The sequence below is a fragment of the Erythrolamprus reginae genome, chromosome 1 (genome assembly GCF_031021105.1).
Source record: "Erythrolamprus reginae isolate rEryReg1 chromosome 1, rEryReg1.hap1, whole genome shotgun sequence".
In the NCBI taxonomy this organism is placed as follows: domain Eukaryota; kingdom Metazoa; phylum Chordata; class Lepidosauria; order Squamata; family Dipsadidae; genus Erythrolamprus; species Erythrolamprus reginae.
In genome coordinates this window covers 354981704-354999910 of record NC_091950.1, presented here as the reverse complement: position 1 = coordinate 354999910, position 18207 = coordinate 354981704, and the positions used below count along the sequence as shown (strand labels likewise).

General features: G+C 37.2%; 1 protein-coding gene across 3 annotated transcripts in view; it reads right to left on the bottom strand.

The window, feature by feature from the left end:
• Positions 1-18207, bottom strand: part of CLIP4 (CAP-Gly domain containing linker protein family member 4) — a 54179-nt gene that overhangs the window by 17879 nt on the left and 18093 nt on the right. For all 3 annotated transcript variants that reach the window (XM_070734299.1, XM_070734301.1, XM_070734300.1), the window contains exons 6-12: positions 15198-15316; positions 14616-14852; positions 7938-8073; positions 6717-6854; positions 5308-5388; positions 2223-2366; positions 424-555 (exon numbers count right to left, since the gene is read on the bottom strand). In XM_070734299.1, the coding sequence (XP_070590400.1) occupies positions 424-555; positions 2223-2366; positions 5308-5388; positions 6717-6854; positions 7938-8073; positions 14616-14852; positions 15198-15316 (987 nt within the window). The remainder of the gene's footprint in view (positions 1-423; positions 556-2222; positions 2367-5307; positions 5389-6716; positions 6855-7937; positions 8074-14615; positions 14853-15197; positions 15317-18207) is intronic.

Below are 18207 nucleotides of genomic sequence, written 5' to 3'. Positions count from 1 at the left end.
TAAATTTTTAAAAAATTACAACATGAAACCATTTTCATCAATTAGGATGGTTCTCTCCAATGTATCTCTACTGCGTTCCATCCTGATATATTTTTGGACCCAATTTAAATGCTCAGAGAAATTCCTTCAACATTTCCAACAGGAAAACAAAAGTTGATTCTACATTAATGCATCTGTAGCAGAATATTTTCTTCAGAAGTTACCAATTAATAATTTATATAATAATAATTTATTGAGTTTTAGCTAGTAGCTTACTTTATAACACAATTAGCTAATTAATAAAATTAATTGTTACTATTGTTCTAAGTGTGATTGCTCTTGGTTTTTATGAACTGTAAATATTTAGTGGATATTGTATATTGTTTCTTATGGAAATCACATTACATATTTTAATGGCAACTGAAAAGCAAGTAGTAAAGTTACCTGGTGCAAACTTGGTTGTCCCATAGAATCTAACTATTCCAGTTCTTTGTCCTACCACTAGTACTCTTTCTCCAATCTGAATTCCCCCTTCATCAAATGCATTTTGCTTTGCTGATAGAAAAGTATTTCCTTCTGTTCAATTGGGTTCATAAAATGCAAGAGATATACAAATTGCATTAAATTAAAAAAATACCTATGAACTCATTATTCACATATCAGTTATAGTCTAACAGAATTAAACAGAATTACATTATAAGAAGTCTAATGGAATTAAAGTATAAGAATTAGTCTAACAGAATTAAACAGAATTACAATATAAGAACTAATATATCTGTATGATTTTTAAATTTAGAAAACACAATTACCTACAAATAAGATTGGTATATGAGAGGCTTATATTGTATTACTTTACAATTCATTTCAAATTTGTGAAATCTAAACAATTTCAGCCGAAGAAATTCTTAGCTCCTGCTACCATTTGTGATAATCTTTTTTCTTCCACAGATGTCCTAATGATTTTTAGATAAGATATAGTTATTTTCCAGGGTTGCATAAAACAGCCAGAAGCATCTGTCCTCAAAGCAACCAAGCAGCTGCATCCTATGAAAAGCTATGATAGCTGCTTTGAAAATTAAACTTAGTTATCTATGCATGCAGAGAAACCACGATTGGAGCATTCTCTGATATTGAGACAACATAAGAAAATGTGGGGAAATTGTTTTTTTTCTTTAAGTATAAACTAGATAAATGAAGTTTACACAGAGTTTTTATAAGGCCCATAGCTGGGCTTGGTGATTTGAGGTCAACTGCACTTACCAAATACAGTGGTACCTCATGATACAAACTTAATTGGTACCAGGAGGAGGTTCGTAAGGTGAAAAGTTCATAAGATGAAACAATGTTTCCCATAGGAATCAATGTAAAAGCAAATAATGCGTGCAAATCCTTCAGGAAAATCCCAAACTTTAGAAGGGAGGCGAACAGAGGGCAGGGAGGAGCAGCTAAATGGGGTGGGTGGAAGAAGCAAGGGTAGGCTAAAGGGTGAGTGGGAAGGAAGAAAGGCAAGGGGGCGCCCCTCCCTTTTCTTTCTTCAAAAGACACCGTTTCAGTGCCTCTGCAAGCACGCTGTTCTCCTAGTTATTTAAATGCAGTCATTTCCCCCTCCAAGCGGCCCCTCCCTTTTCTTTCTTCAAAAGACACCCATTCAGTTCCTGCAAACACGCTGTTCTCCTAGTTATTTAAATGCAGTCATTTCCCCCTCCAAGCCGCCCCTCCCTTTTCTTTCTTCAAAAGACACCCATTCAGTTCCTGCAAACACGCTGTTCTCCTAGTTATTTAAATGCAGTCATTTCCCCCTCCAAGCCGCCCCTCCCTTTTCTTTCTTCAAAAGACACCTTTTCAGTTCCTGCAAACACGCTGTTCTCCTAGTTATTTAAATGCAGTCTTTTCCCCCTCCAAGCCGCCCCTCCCTTTTCTTTCTACAAAAAAGGGGGGGAAAAGAAACCCCTTCATCCCAGCAGCAGCGGCTTGGGTTCGTAAGGTGAAAATAGTTCGGAAGAAGAGGCAAAAAAATCTTAAACACTGGGTTCGTATCTTGAAAAGTTCGTTAGAAGAGGCGTTCGTAAGATGAGGTACCACTGTATTCCCTTGCCACTTCACTCACACTTCTAGGAATAAAAAAAGTTTATGGGAAGATCACAAGTGTTATAGAATTTAACAGCTGCATTAGATATGCAATCTTTCCATATCTCTATCTTTATAATGGTCTATTACAATAAATAATTGAGCAGAAATTATACCAGCCATAGATTTGGATGAATTTGGGTGGTCTTTCATGTTTTCCTTCTTCTTATTACTTGTGGAATTACATTTCTTCGGACAATTCGGCTTGCTATCTAATGATACAGTTGAGGATGAAGAGCTACTGAATCCAAGATAATTTGCTAAAAATAATAAAACAAAGTTATTCAGCTAAAAAACACATAAACACATGAAAGAAGTGTCAATTCGTCACATTTCTCATTCTTTGTGAGCATAAAACTAACTGATCATGATGGACACCACTTAAGTTTTTCAAGTCTATGTTACTAGTATGTAATACTTGTTAAGCCTAGAGCATAAATGTAAAAATAATGCGGCCTTAAGTAATAAAAAATCGCGGTTCTTTGCTTTTGATAGCTAGTCTATTAAATCTTTGATGAGAAACAGGGGGAATGACATTTTGTGGATGAATTATGAAGTGCATGGACTAGTGCCTACAGCATGCTGTTATGCATCATATTAATATTAAAATCCTGTCTATAAAGTAAGATTGGAAGGTAAATCACTTTCATTTCAATTTGTGAAATGTTGATGTACAAGCTCCTTATCAAGATTTATGTCTATCTGTCTCTTCTTTTTATAACTTCCTCTTCTGGCACTTTTTACCTGACACTAAAGATTTTGATGATTAGGCCTGAGGTAATTCATCCACAGACCTAGAGATAATGCAACTTTTTTCTTTTAGTTATAAACAGAATCTGGGCTGTAGGATGTGCAAGTACCAAATATGGAAAACATCACAAAGAGCTTTCTACTAACTGCAGCTCCTTGTTACATGTATCTTGTAATATGTACCCTTAATCACAATCTATATGATATTAGAACCTTGAACTAGTATGTTGCTAAACATCCTGAGATCTTCAGCAAGGTTCACAATATTTACAAGAGAATGTCCTATTTGATGAACAATGTTGAACATGATGAAAATATTACAGGGCAATGAAAGGGATGGAGCATTTCCAACAATAGAGAGCTCAAATCATCAGGTCACACCCCATTCTATGCCATAGTCTATGCTGTCTTGATATTAAAAGGGTATATTATAAGGATCATTTCAGAAACATTAAAATAATGAAATGTGGGGAGCCTGAAAGTGTAATCCTTTGACTCCAAATGAGGAAGAAATCTGATAGTTTAGCACTCCATAAAGTGACGGCCAAAGTGTATAAGTTAACCATGTGAAACTCATGTTTCCTCCTTTTTGAAGTATTCAATTCATTTCTCTGTGGAATTTAATTTATTCTCTTGCTTGATTTAACATGGTGAATTTATTCAGATTTATTTATTTATATTTTATCAATGTATTTACTTTGTTGCATTTCACTGCATTAGTTGTATGGATTGCCTTGAGATCCATAGCATACACTTATTTATGAACACTGATTATTTGTAATTATCTGTACATTTAGGATTATTTATACTTGTCAAAAAATAATCTAATAATAATAAGCTCCATTGATCTCCTTTCCTCCTGCACTTTTCTGAGGCAAAACTAAAGTATTTCAGTTTGAAAACCATTGCTTCTCTTTTGCCCTGCCTCAGGAATTAGATTACTAAAGTTACTGCCCTCACATGAAAATAGCAATTGCTGCTGTGGTAGGGTGCAGCAGCTGTAATCCACAACAAGCTCTCTAGTCAGAGGCCAACTCAGCCTTGGCCCAGTTTTTGAATCATAAAATGAGAAGAATGGGCAAAGACATGACTTGCGGTCTCTCAATCAAAGTATCAGAAGATGGACATCACTAAGCAATAGGCAACCTGCTCTACCTTGAAGCATCACATTAATTTCTGCCCATATCCAGCTCCACTTCCACCATCACCTCTTGTTTTTGTCCTCCTTGTGAGCAAATAGAGCAGCCACCCTCTAGAATAATCAATGAAACTGTGCATGCTCTTCCCATCTTCTAGGAGTTTGGATTAATAGCACCTACATAATTTAGAGAATATAGCTTGGCAAGGGCTAAGGAACTACCCAGAGTGGAGGACTCCCTGGACTTCTAGTAAGCGAATACTCCATCAAATAAGCAAAAAATAAATTACCTTTGCTTTGGCTGTTCTCTCCACAACTGAACGGAAATAGGCACAGGAGCATAAAACCCAGCAGCTGGTTGGGACCAGATGACCCTCCAGTGGACCAACTAAGATCCAATACATTACTGACCTCTGAACACTCCATATGCATATGATTTAGTTCAAAGCAGTTTATGGCTAAAATAATGATGAATTATTATTCTGTTTTACCTCATTAGTCTTTCAGTGAAGCATATAAATAAATACCACTAAACCAGCACCCAGCTGAAGACAAGCAGCTAGTGAGGCACTTAAAAGAGCGATTGATAGAGCAAGTGAAGGCAAGCTTCAATGGCAATGAAGCGGCCAGCCCGCGCTGCAGCCGGAGACTGGCGGGGCAGTTCAAAGGACTCCAAAAAAAAAAAAAGGCAAAGTGGCCAGCCAGCACCACAGCTAAAGACAAGCAACTAGTGAGGCAGTTGAAAGAGCGGCTGATAGAACAAATGGAGGGTCTAGCCTCAAACTTTGAGCAGGATCTGATTCAAAGATCCCTGCTCCTCAGCGTGGTCCCCGCAGCCAGCCCAGAAGCCAAGTAGTAAAGCAGCCTGCTCAGGTATCCGAAGGCAGCGTGAGACAGGCACTTACACTAAAGGTCTCAGATATCCTTAGGCAAGTCAAAAAACCTGTCATTTCAGAAAAACAAACAGAAAAGTCAGGAAAAGTCCACGATGGATTAAGAAAGATTTCACAACAGAATAACCCAAAACTGAAAGTAGCTCAAGGAAAAGTGTCCATGAGCTGAGGACTGAGTTGAATGACTGAGGGAGGCAGATCCTCAGAAAATTCAACACGGTTCATAGAGCTATGGGGCTAGAGTAACCCATCCTGGACTCTTCCTTCGATGTGACGGAAAACGAATTATATATCCTGGTATAAGCAAAGAAGATTTTCAATGTATGGAGAACTTTATCTAAAATTACTAATACAGCATTGTTATATATTTTCCTTATCCAGACAAATATAACAGCCAAAAATACCTGGAAGATACATTACCTTGTTTACCTGATACAGTTTTCTTTACTTCTTCACTGCCTACAAATGTGGTATTGGAAGTACCATCTTTTCTTGATAAGCCTGTAAGCCAAACCAAACCTATGAAGCCACCATAGTTTAGTTTATTTAGTTTAGTTTATTTAGATTTGTATGCCGCCCCTCTCCGAAGAGTCTAGTAGTCTAAGTAACACAATGATAAACTCACCAATAGGTGCCTGAAGCCCGTTCTTATCATTCATACCAATAAAATTAATATTATATCAACATGCCTTCTTCAATCTTTAGTTGAAGAGATCTCAGAGATACAGTAGGAACTAGACAATCCATGATCCTTGGTTAAGTATCCAGAAATACTGCCCTAACAGATTCTTCAATGACTTCACAAATGGCAGTTTCTAATATATTTGAAAAGTTCTTAAATTTTCAAAGAGATATTCAGAAAACTATCTGCCTTGAAGATAACTCATATTGAGCTGTACTGTATAGCTCAGTTAAAGATCATGAATTGATCACAGAAGATACTTTTATTATGTTATACGTGCTTTATGTTTTATAAAATTCACCAAATTTCAATTCTATGGATGTCATGGTCTGGATTTTTGTGAGTTACCCATTTGAGGTCCCCTGATCCAAAAACTCTTGCCCTATGATGCACTATATTGCCCAGTTAAAGGTTAAGGGAACAAGTATTTTAGTAGTGCATAAATAGATGGGTCTGCTTTTAAATAAACTATAAGAGAATTTAAGCAAAGCTCTTTCACATATCAGTTGCAATATGTCTTTTGTATAAAGTAGTTTATACTTTTGTATAAAGTAACATTTGAAATACCCAAGCCTATTTTTAGACAGGAATTTAAAAGCATTGTGCAACATAAGCAATTATTTGCCAAAAGAATATCGCCTAAAGTATGCAACCTACCCTGCAAACAAAACAACAATGTTTAGAAATATTTCATTTAGCCTTTAAAAATATACAATTGAATATTAATAACATGCTTTAAATTTTTAAAAGAAAATGAAAATTCCTAAAAGAAATTCAGGAAAAAGAATCCAAAACACAAAGAAAAGATCAAAGAACTTGCCCAGTGCATTGAGCACATATTTTGCATTAAGTTTTGAGCTTTAAGGCTGGGAAAGACTCTTATCTAAATCCTAAAACAGCTACAGATAGATAATATCTGTTAAATATGCCAAGGAAGCAAAATAATTAAAATAGGAGAAAACACCCCATATGCATGTCGGAGTTGTTACTTATTAATCTTTGTCAACGTAATATGATAATAGCTTTTATTGCTTAAGACTCTGAAAACAAAGGCTACCTACAAACCATGAATTTTGATTTTAGTCTGTAAACTGTCACACTTTCTGAAGTGTTATTTTACTTCAAAATAAAATGTCCCCATCCTTACCAGAATTCACTTTAGAGGTTATGTGGGTTACATCAATTTTCTTGGATTTGATTATAGACGATGGTCGTGAGGAAGAAGCTTTTGTACTTTTTTTGTGTCCAGAAATTTTACTTATTTTAGAGAGTGGTGCAAAGATACCTGGCAGAAAAATACATGATAAGTACAATCTTTTTTTAAAGAGGCTTGTACAGTACATTCAAAGAAACTAAAAGCTTTCACGTGTAAAGAAAACTTGAAAGCAATATAGGGCAAGAGGCAATCAAACAAAACATTGCAAGTAGTCTTTGATTTATGATTGCAATTGAGATTGGAATTTCTATCTCTAAACAATGTGGTGGTAAAACAAGGCAACACATGACTCCATCACTTAGTGATGGCAATCCCAACACTCCTCATTAACATTGTTAAATGAACTCCGGTGATTCTTAGCCAGGGATTCACCTCAAGCCAAACCATTCTGGGCTTGGTTCCTTCCAGCCACATGCCTCAATAAGATAAGAGATTGCCTTCAACTCTCCCCACTTGCATATATCTCCCATTTCTTGCCCTTCTAGCTGCACTGTACCCTGCCTAGTGGGATGGCAAGCAGCACCAGAAATACACAGCTCTGGGGCTGCCTGCTATGTTGTAGTTCTGGCTGCAACTGTCCCAGCCCAGCCAAACAACTCATTCACCCAGATGCCTCCTTTCCCAGTTCCCCACACCAACCTTTCATCTTTTGCATTCAGCAATTATGAGGCTGGGAGCCACATATAGGATGTGTGAACAAACCCTAAACCAAAGCCTTTGCTATCTCTTTTCGGACCTGCAACCACCATGCCACTTCAGTGGTTGCAACTTGGTGCTGTGCTACAGCTAAGGGCATTCTTGCAGCCCCAGAACCCCAGTGTACCAAGAAGCCCCTGAGCCACATTGGTTCTGGGATTGTTTGCCACTTCCCAAGGCAGGGTGTAGGCAAGTACAATTAATTAAATATCAATTTTAGATCACCGACATAGATTCTAGTATATCACAGGTAACCAAGTACATAGCAATTTTGAAAATAGGAATAAGAAATATCAATCTGAATTACAGCACTGGCATGCAGAGTAAGCAAATATCAATAACTACTTAGCGGTAAGTACTTAATTGGATAATTTTCAATGACAGACTCAAATGACAAATGAAAAAATTGCTTAATATGTGAGAAATACAAAGAAGTTTAAAAATTAAAAGCAATACCATGTTTTGGAGTACACTTGAAGTACTGCACTTTTCCAACAGTACCATTGTTTTTGCCATCGGGTTCATCCAATTCTATACCAGCCCACTGTCCACTGGCAAATTCTGTCATGCCACAAAATCGTAATATGCCAATCTGGAGGAAAAAATTCAACTAGGTGGAAAGCCGAAGTGATAACAGCTGTAAGTGATAACAGAATATTATGTTCTGAAATTATTCAAAGGAAAAGCTGAAATATAAAATGTGTTACTCTCCATTGTTCTTCACTCCAACACAGGGACTGGAGGCCATATAGGCAGAGGAGCAATCCCAATCCTATATAAAGTATTATATATGAACTCTTCCACACATCACATTAATAGAATATATTTCCTTTTGAACAGGAGAAACTTCTTGAAAGTAATTGGGGCTTGACAATGAAACCACCACCCTGAGGGATGGGATAGGATAGTTTTTTATTTTGATTTGATTTGATCTGATTTGATTTTAGGCAGTTCTTAAGCAAAGATTAGAAAATATTATGGATTTTTTAAAAATTTGTCTTTTGCATTTTATATCTTATATTTTATACAACTATACCATGATATTTTATTTTATTTTATTCTACCTCTAAGAACAAAAAGTCTCTTGTTTTACTCATGGCCAATTTGGTATTTAGAAAATGACAAGTATGCCTCCACGTTTTCTTCCTTCTTGTCCCTCTATTCTTTAATTTCCTTTTCTGCTTTTTTATTGTTAGTCCACACCATGCCCAGCAAGATGTTCCTTCTGTCTTTGTTTCTATTCCTTCTACCCCCTGCTTGCATTGTCCTCTTGATTTTAAAGCTTAGCTACGCCCATTATTTTTAAAGCTTGCATCAAAATGCTGTAAAGAGAAAAAGAGGTGTAACAGGGAAAAAGAGTTGTGCCTGTGCTGCTCTTCTCCCAATTCCAAAATTTAAAATGAAAGCACCATTTACTTTTGCCCTGCCTGCAAATGCTGCTAATTTTTAAAAGAAGAACCTTCAAGTGGGAATCTCTCCATGCTCCGTTTCCTTCAACCAGGCAGCTATTCCAAGAGCAACTTGAATCTTTCATTTTAAAGCCCGAGTGAATAAAGTTCCGTCCTCCTGGAGGCTGTACAGTAATTACCAGGCTGTGAAGGCCTCTGAAACAGCAGGTGAAGTATCTTTTCCAGGCCCAAAGCAGGTGGTAGATTGACTTCTGGAGAACTGAGAGTGCAATGTGCGGAAAGCCTCTTTGAGTCAGAATGTGGTTAACTGCCACTTTTATTATCTCCTCTGTTGCTTAGTTGTATGAATCTGAGATAGTCTTCTCTTAATGCCAGAGAAGGGGAGGATTCCCAACTAAGGGCTATTATGGGTCTAGGGAAGTGTAGTTCTTGGAAATAACCAAAGAAAGGAATTGAACACCTGATTTTTTTACAGGGATGCCGGTTCTCCCCATTCAGACAAAGTATGGTAATCATACTGCACCATCCTGTAGCCTACAGTGCAGATGCAATTCTTAAATGATGGATCCGTGAATAAGATTTCTCATTAGTTATTTAATTATGAATAAGGTTCAATCTGGTTTGTACCATTTTAACTTGGATCAGATAGCTGTTGGGCAATTCCCAACATGTTATTTAATTATGAATAAGGTTCAATCTGGTTTGTACCATTTTAACTTGGATCAGATAGCTGTTGGGCAATTCCCAACATGTGTGGGATAGCCTTAGTCCTTATTGCAGCCCCAAAAGAGATCAGAAATTAGAAGAGGGAGCAATTAAAAGATAAATAAATATTCTTGTTTCAAACTTGCTGTCCATGCAGTGCCAATCTACAATATTTGACTGAATACTGTACACAAAGGATAGTAAAGCAATTGTGCCAGAGAACCACCTACCTTGCTACTCAGCACTCTCCCCAACTAAGCTGACAGAAATGGTTTTGGGCTTGATCTTGAGGTCTTCCATAATAACAGTTCTGGAGGAATTCATTATCCAGGACAGCCATGATCGCAACTCCTCAAGATGTTATGATAGCCATAACAAACATGGTTCTGTCCAAGTTATCATTGTTTAACCCAGGTAATAGATGCTCAGATCTATAGGACAAACAATGGTCTGGACCAGGGGGATTTAAATCTGTTTCTTATGACGGTGAGAACATTTCTAATTTATACTTGCAATAACGTCCTCTTTGCAGAGCTAAAAAAACTATTTAGAATTATCCAAACTGAAAAATAATGCTTTATGATAGATTCTAGAAAAGGGTAGAATAGTGATGGATGCTCTTTTTAGAACCTTAGTTTTCCTGTTGGTTAATATGACCTGGTTAGATCACATGATCACTTCTGAATATCTTCTACTATTGTGCAGCACCCCATTTAAGCTTACAACACATTCCAGCTGAAGACTATGAAAGAAGTGGAAGACAACTAGAACACAGATGCCAGAAAACTAATATTTAATTAGATCCAATACCCATCATGCTTTTAATGGCAATGATGAAGCAGCCATCTCTTCTACCTCCACTACTAAGTCCTTTCAATGATGTCCATTAGAGCCCTTCCAAATGATCCAGATACTTCTGGAATCTGGTTCAGAACAAGCTGATATCTGTTTAGACACTTTGAGGAGAAAAAAACCAGTATTTACCACAAAATCTAACTATGAACTAGAGGTGCAGTGGACAGAAGTATCAGTGGAATGAAATATCTTATTACTTGAGGTTGCACTCCCATTACAAACCTACTTGGCAGAGCTTGCTACCTCGATCCGTGTGCTGGTAATTGGTCAGTTTAATTATTTGAATGCATTCATATGTGTGACTATCATAAAAGACAGTTCAGAAACTTCAGTTAATTATTGCAGTAAGAGTGCTGACTGGATGTAAGCATAATGACACATAGTATACCAACTGTATACAATCTTCACCGGCTCTCAATTTCATTTTTAATTCTAGAAAGCTCTTCACTTAGAAAAGCCTGTCAGAGCTTGCAATTACAGTAATATAAATAATGTCTCTTCCAGCTTGTGTCTTATTTATATCTTAATTAACATATTTAGTTTTATACACAGAAATTCAGCATATAGGCAGACTAAATACATAAATACAGAAAACTAGTAAGTGGGTGGGATTCATGAACTGGCTTTTTAGTGGTTCTTCCCAATTCTGGGTTACCTTCCCTAGGCATGAAGCCAATATTATTGTCTTCTCAGCAACCAAGAAAGGTGTTTTTACTCTCCCGCATTTTAATGAATTAATGTTTTAATATTAAACAGGTATAGCAAATGCAAACACATTGCTATGCTGTTTTTAATTGTCTTTGTATTTATATCATCATGCATTTTAGCATTACAGTGATCCCTCGATTATCGCGAGGGTTCCGTTCCAAGACCTCTCGCGATAATCGATTTTTCGCGATGTAGCGGTGCGGAAGTAAAAACACCATCTGCGCATGCACGCCCTTTTTCCATGGCCGCGCATGCGCAGATGGTGGAGCGACGAAAGTTCGGAGGCTGGCAATGGTTGTTTTTCATGCCGGCCACCCCCCCCAGCGCCTCCGGGCTCCTCGCCGCTACCCCCCGCCCGCCCGATTCGCCCCTCTCACCGGCTTTCTTGGGGCACAAGTCCTCCTTCAGCAGCGCTTGTGGCAACGGCTTCTCGGCTTTTAGAATGCCCGCCTCCTTCCTTCCTTCTCTCCCTCCTTCCCTCCTTCCTTCCTTCCCTCCTTCCTTCCCTTCTCTCCTTCCCTCCCTCCCTCCTTCCTTCCCTCCTTGCTCCCCTTCTCTCCTTCCCTCCCTCCTTCCCTCCCTCCTTCCCTCCCTCCCTCCCTCCCTCCGCACGTATTTTTAATTTATTATTTTTTGAAAAATCGCGATATAGCGTTTCGCGAAGATCGAGATCGCGAAAATCGAGGGATCACTGTATATCTTTTTGTGCAGTTTACTTACGTTTTCAAATTTTAATAATATGATTTAAATGTGTTGCAAATCACCTTGGAAAAATGATTTGAAGGTTAACATGCATATTCTTCACAACACAAAAGTTTACATACAAACAAAAAATTAAATTCTTCCAGTTTTATTAACTAACTGTATACAGTATCTAAAAATATATACTGCTCGAAAAAATACAGGGATCACTCAAATAGCACAGATCTGAATGAATGAAATATTCTCATTGAATTGTTTGTTCTGTACAAAGATAAATGTGCACAACAGCATGTGAAAATGATTGTCAATCAGTGTTGATTCCTAAATGGACAGTTTGATTTCACAGAAATTTGAATTACTTGGAGTTGTATTGTGTTGTTTAAGTGTTCCCTTTATTTTTTTGAGCAGTGTATTTCTTTTATATATATTTATATCTGATCTCAAACTACATTGATAATAAACAAAACCAGTTTGATTGGGAAGGAACAAAAATCATTGGGCATGCCAATACCTGCCAAACATGTGAATTTATCGATGCCTGCTATTCTACCAAAGGAGCAATTAATTAACATGCATAATAAGGTAGATTTATTTATTATTTATTTATTATTTAGATTTGTATGCCGCCCCTCTCCGAAGACTCGGGGCGGCTCACAACAAGATAGAGCAAATCATAAATAATCCAAGTAACTTTAAAAGATTTAAAGATTTAAAAGAACCCCATATACTAACAGACACACCCACAAGCATACCATGTATAAAATTGAACATGCCCGGGGGTGGTGTTTCAGTTCCCCCATGCCTGACGGCAAAGGTGGGTTTTAAGGAATTTACGGAAGGCAGGAAGAGTAGGGGCAGTTCTAATCTCTGGGGGGAGTTGGTTCCAGAGAGCCGGTGCCGCCACAGAGAAGGCTCTTTCCCTGGGGCCCGCCAACCGACATTAATGCGTAAGAAACCATATTATTTAAACAACCAATCAACAAGAGAACCAATCAGCTGCTCAAAATTTAAATATAGCTCCAAACAGACAACCAATCATATGGCCAAGTGACCAAACTGGTACACAAGTAATTTATAAGCTAAAGAGAAATAGGACAAGAAAATCCTGCTGATGATATTACCTAATCTGATAACGAAATATTCAGAAATGAAATCGAAACAAGCTTGGAGAGCAAACCATTACCAAACTAATTTTTTATGTTTGAAGCAAATGTTAAAATTCTCATAATGCTAACTTTGGCTCAGATAAATATATCTGCTTAATATAACATATTTATATAAAATGTTAACATGCAAACTACCAATTTCAAATTATTTGTTGGTCACTAAATAAAATTGCATTAGTATCAAACATGCTAAATTATAATATGACATTTAAACAAAGCTTAATAATATCTTATTTGTAAAAGTACTGAAGTTTTAATTCAGATCTTCTTTCAAAACATTTATTGAATCTATTGTGATTTAAGCTTTACACTTTATTAAAAGCTAAGAATTAATTTGTTTTGAGCAGTGTCTAAAAATAGTAACTAGGGTAGCAGAAATGTAACAGTTCTATGAAGTTCCAGATACTGATTTTTTGTTCAAAGCTGTTTCCAAAGTATGCTTGTCTCAATTCTTTTGATGAAGACATTATTTACATTTGCCATAATGAAGCACAATTTACATTTTATTAAAAATTAAAAATAATAAAGTTAATAGAAGCAACATATGGATCAATAAAATTTTGCAATACTTATTTTAAAGTGCAAAATATAGCAGTTTTATGAATCTGGCAATCAACTATGTTTGCTAGTTCAGGACAGAGAATAGGTACATATTCCTTAGGTCGGTGCTATAATTTTTGCATACTGTATCGAAATACAGTGATCCCTCGAGTATCGCGAGGGTTACGTTCCAAGACCCCTCGCGATACTCGATTTTTCGTGATATAGTGGTGCGGAAGTAAAAATACCATCTGCGCATGCGCGCCCTTTTTCCATGGCTGCGCATGCGCAGGTGGTGGAGTTTGCGTGAGCGGCGGGGAAGACCCAGGGAAGGTTTCTTCGGCCGCCCAGCAGGTGATCTGCTCGGCAGCGCCGCAGCAGCGAGGAGCCGAAGATCGGGGTTTCCCCTTTGCGTGGGCGGCGGGGAAGACCCAGGGAAGGTTTCTTCGGCCGCCCAGCAGCTGATCTGCTCGGCAGCGCCGCAGCAGCAAGGAGCCGAAGATCGGGGTTTCCCCGCCGCCCACGCAAAGGGGAAACCCCGATCTTCGGCTCCTCGCTGCTACGGCGCTGCCGAGCAGATCAGCTGCTGGGCGGCCGAAGAAACCTTCCCTGGGTCTTCCCCGCCGCCCACGCAAAGGGGAAACCCCGATCTTCGGCTCCTCGCTACTGCCCGCCCGCCCACCGCTCGAGAGCAAGAGGGGGAGAGATAGAGAAAGAGTGAGAAGGAAAGAAAGAGATGAGAGAGGGAGGAAGAGAGTGTGAGAGAGGAAGAAGCAAGATAGAGAAAGAGAGAGAGAAAGAAAGATGAGAAAGGAAGAGAGTGACGTCAGTGGGTGGGAAAAATCGCGATATAGCGTTTCGCAAAGATCGATATCGCGAAAATCGAGGGATCACTGTAAGCCAATTACAGAATTTAGAATTAAATTTTACTAGCTGATGTGATAGAGCTACTAGGATTTAGCTCATTGTGATTAACAGCCCTACATATAAACCCAGAAACATTTTCAATCCAGTTAAATTTTATTTCACAATTTTCTTATTAAACATACCTTCTGTCCTGCAATGACAACTCGATCTCCCAGTTTTAGACCAAGGGATTCAAGCATGTCTTTTCCAGCGACATTATCATAATTTGGAAGCATTATATTGGAAATGTCGCAAACCAGAGGTACCGCATTTAAAAGCATCTGTTTGATTTCTTTAGCGCTGGCTGCTGCATCAGCCATTTCCAATGGCATATCAACTGGATCAGGAACCACATCAGCGGGTATCTGCTCTTTGTCATTCTGTGGAACAATAACCACCAAAACAAAGAACTGAATTTAGATACAGTATTGATCCAAATCAAAACAGAGCTATTAACACACTAACAACTATTAAATAACTAAATATGCCATCATCATGATCATAAAGCACAACTAATCCTAAACTTCCATTGCCAAGATCAACAAATTTCAAATAATTTACAAAAAGATCTAAGGATAAACAGAAGCACCAGTATAATTTACACATATTTTCCTGTGCATTTTTATATTTTCAATATAAAACCAAACTGCAAAGGACTTTTAAACAATCATTGTAATTCAGATTCAATCAGATAAAACAAATATTTGGTAAAATCAACATCTCACCCTAAAAGCAGGGTTAGCGCCGTGTTCCAATAGACACTTTGCCGCTCCAGTACATAAGTTGAAGGCAGCAATATGCAAGGCAGTTCCAAAATCAAAGTCACTGCAAGTGGCATCAACATCTACAATGAAAAACCAAGTTGATATGTGGATATATGGGCAGATATCAATGCTGTTTGTATCTTTAATGACATATTATAGACAAATATGATTACTAAATCAACCTTAGATATAGCCAATAGAATTAAAAATCAAGATAGAGAGGTCAGTCACTAAACAAACCCAAGGGTATATTTTTATTTATTAAATTTATATGTAACTATTGCTTTCCAAATTGACTTTCTAGAAATAAGAGAGCAACATCAATTTGCTTGAATACAATTCATGTATTAGATTAATAAATAGCAACTTTAAGACTATCTAAAAACACTGGGACCAGAAAAACTGAGATATGAGAATTCAACACAAACAGTAATAATAATAAGTGAGAGCAAGAAAAAATCCTCTCAAACAAGAAAAACAGCAAAAGAAAGGGAAAAATTGAAGGGAAAATTTTAGCAGAAACTTTGAGGGAAGGAAGCCCCTCCCATTCGTATTTTTCTAAAAGCAGAGGAAGAATTGATCCTTAAAAATGCCTGAGAACTATTTACTGGCCCTGTTCCCACATTATGTTTAATTAGGGAATAACTGTGAAGAAGCTAAAAAATTAACACGAGACAAGAAATTGAATAAATCATAGAATCAAGTCAATTCCTTACTCTGTACAGGAATCCAAATTCAAGCATCCATCACAAATGGAAATAGGCTCTACCAAAACACAACCAATGGAATTGCCAAATTGTACTTTAGAAAATTTTGCTTTCAATTCGAAACTGCTTTCTTGGAATTAAAAACCTATTACGTATGCCATGTCTCCAAGTATGGCAGTGAATAGGCCTTAGATTTCATCAACATATCTATGCTTGTATTTGAAAAATGGTACATTTCCTCGTCTGATTGTCAAAAAAAAAATCAATTTAATTCAGCATATTCTCAACTGACTCATAATCAAATGGTTTAAAGAATCAATATTTATTATAACTACAGCACTAGTATGTTAGTTGTTCATTTAAAAATGGCGCCAATTCTCCCACCAGAGCTTTAAGCTGATTGGCAGGAAAGTCAGAGAAACACCCCCACTGTAAATGCCTGATTGGTTGGATTGTAAAAATATGTTCCAAGGTGTCAGAATAGAAGCTTTAATTCCTAATACCATGGGAAATAGGTCTTTTTCCATGGTCCTGGGCGACCCTTGTGAAACGGTCATTCAGGATTGAGAACCACTGATCTAAAGGAAGCTCTCGGTTTCACACGTATCCTCTTTATTTTAAAGACAGAATGAACAAGAACGAAAGGGAGAAAAGCTAGCTTAACACCTCATGGGTAAAACTAAACATACATTTGAAACAACTGAAAGAAGGGTGAATCTGCACAATGAAGCAACTGCCAAATTATAATTATTAAATTTCTAATATGACAGAGTGAATTTGCAGCAGCTGCAGTATTATGATTAAACTACTAATATGGGTAAGTAATTTAGTTTGCATTTGCCACTATCAAACTTCCAGATTTTGTTGACAATATTTAAGACTGCAAAACAACAAGAATATGGCAAAGGAATCCAAGGATTATTTCTCTATATTTTCAAATGTCAATTCTCACATCTGCAATCTGCCTTCCAAGCTATGTGCTATTATGAAAGCATTTTTAATGCAAGACATCTGAATAAACGTTAGCCTGATTATATTTATCAGACATTCTGCATGATTAAAACTTATAAAAGTGTAAGGAAACGAGGTAGTTCTTGGGTTATAACCACAATTGAGCCCAACATTTTTGTTGATAAGAAAGGCAGTTGTTAAGTACATTTTACCCAATTGTACCATCTTTCTTGCCACAGTTGTTAAGTGAATTAATGCAGTAGTTAAGTTAGCAATTTGGTCGTTAAATGAATCTGGCTTCCCCACTGACTGTCAGAGGTTGCAAAAGGTGGATCACATGGGACATTGTAACTGTCATAAATACATGCCAATTGCCATATTCTGAATTTTGATCGCATGACCATGGGGATGCTGTGATGGTTGCATTAAAAATGGCCATGTCATTTTTTTCAGTATTGTTATTTTGAACAGTTGCTAAAAGAATGGCTATAAGTTGAGGACTACCTGTAGAAGCACTCCAGTTTTCTGGATCAACGTGAGTTCTAACAAATGCACTTCAATGGTTTGAACAAATGCACTTCAATGGTTTGATTAGAAAAGAGAAATTCTACTCCACAAGCTTAATTGCATTCGATTTAGAGATAAAACATGTGGTTTAATTCAAATGAATGCCAGGAGCCAAATAAAACAGATTGTTGAAATTTCTTTAAGATTTTTATTTTCCTCCATTAAATCTTTTGGAAACCAAACAAGTAAACTTCTCTTTCAATGTTACATAAATATGTCTCTTTTTCTTTAGACAAAAGAAAAAAATGTGGAACAAGGTGCAGTAAATCTTTTAGCATAAGAGAAAATACAACCTGTTACCGGAAGCCCTCATAGCTTGTTAACTTTATGTAATAACCATGTTGTTTTGAAGTGCTGACATTGGTTAAGAACATGCTCAAAGCCATCCTCTATGAACCAATGCTCCCTTCTAAGTAAACATGAAGGCTTAAAAAAAAAATTAATCTTATCAAACACCATGCACATGGGCTCAAAGAGATTATACTCTTTCATGTGATTGCCATCCTGTAACTTATTCACACTCTCTGTCTCTTACAATATAACTAATCTTAAACTGTCAACTGATATGTTTGAAGAGAGAGAGAGAAAGAAGTTCTAATGATTTTCTGGAGAAGTGAAGATCTCACTCCTTCTCATCCACATCACTAAAAACAATAAATGTGCTACTGCAAGAAACTGGTAATATAAATCACTGTACTAACTGTGTACTATCAGTGTACTAGAAATTCTGATAAATTTTGAAGGAG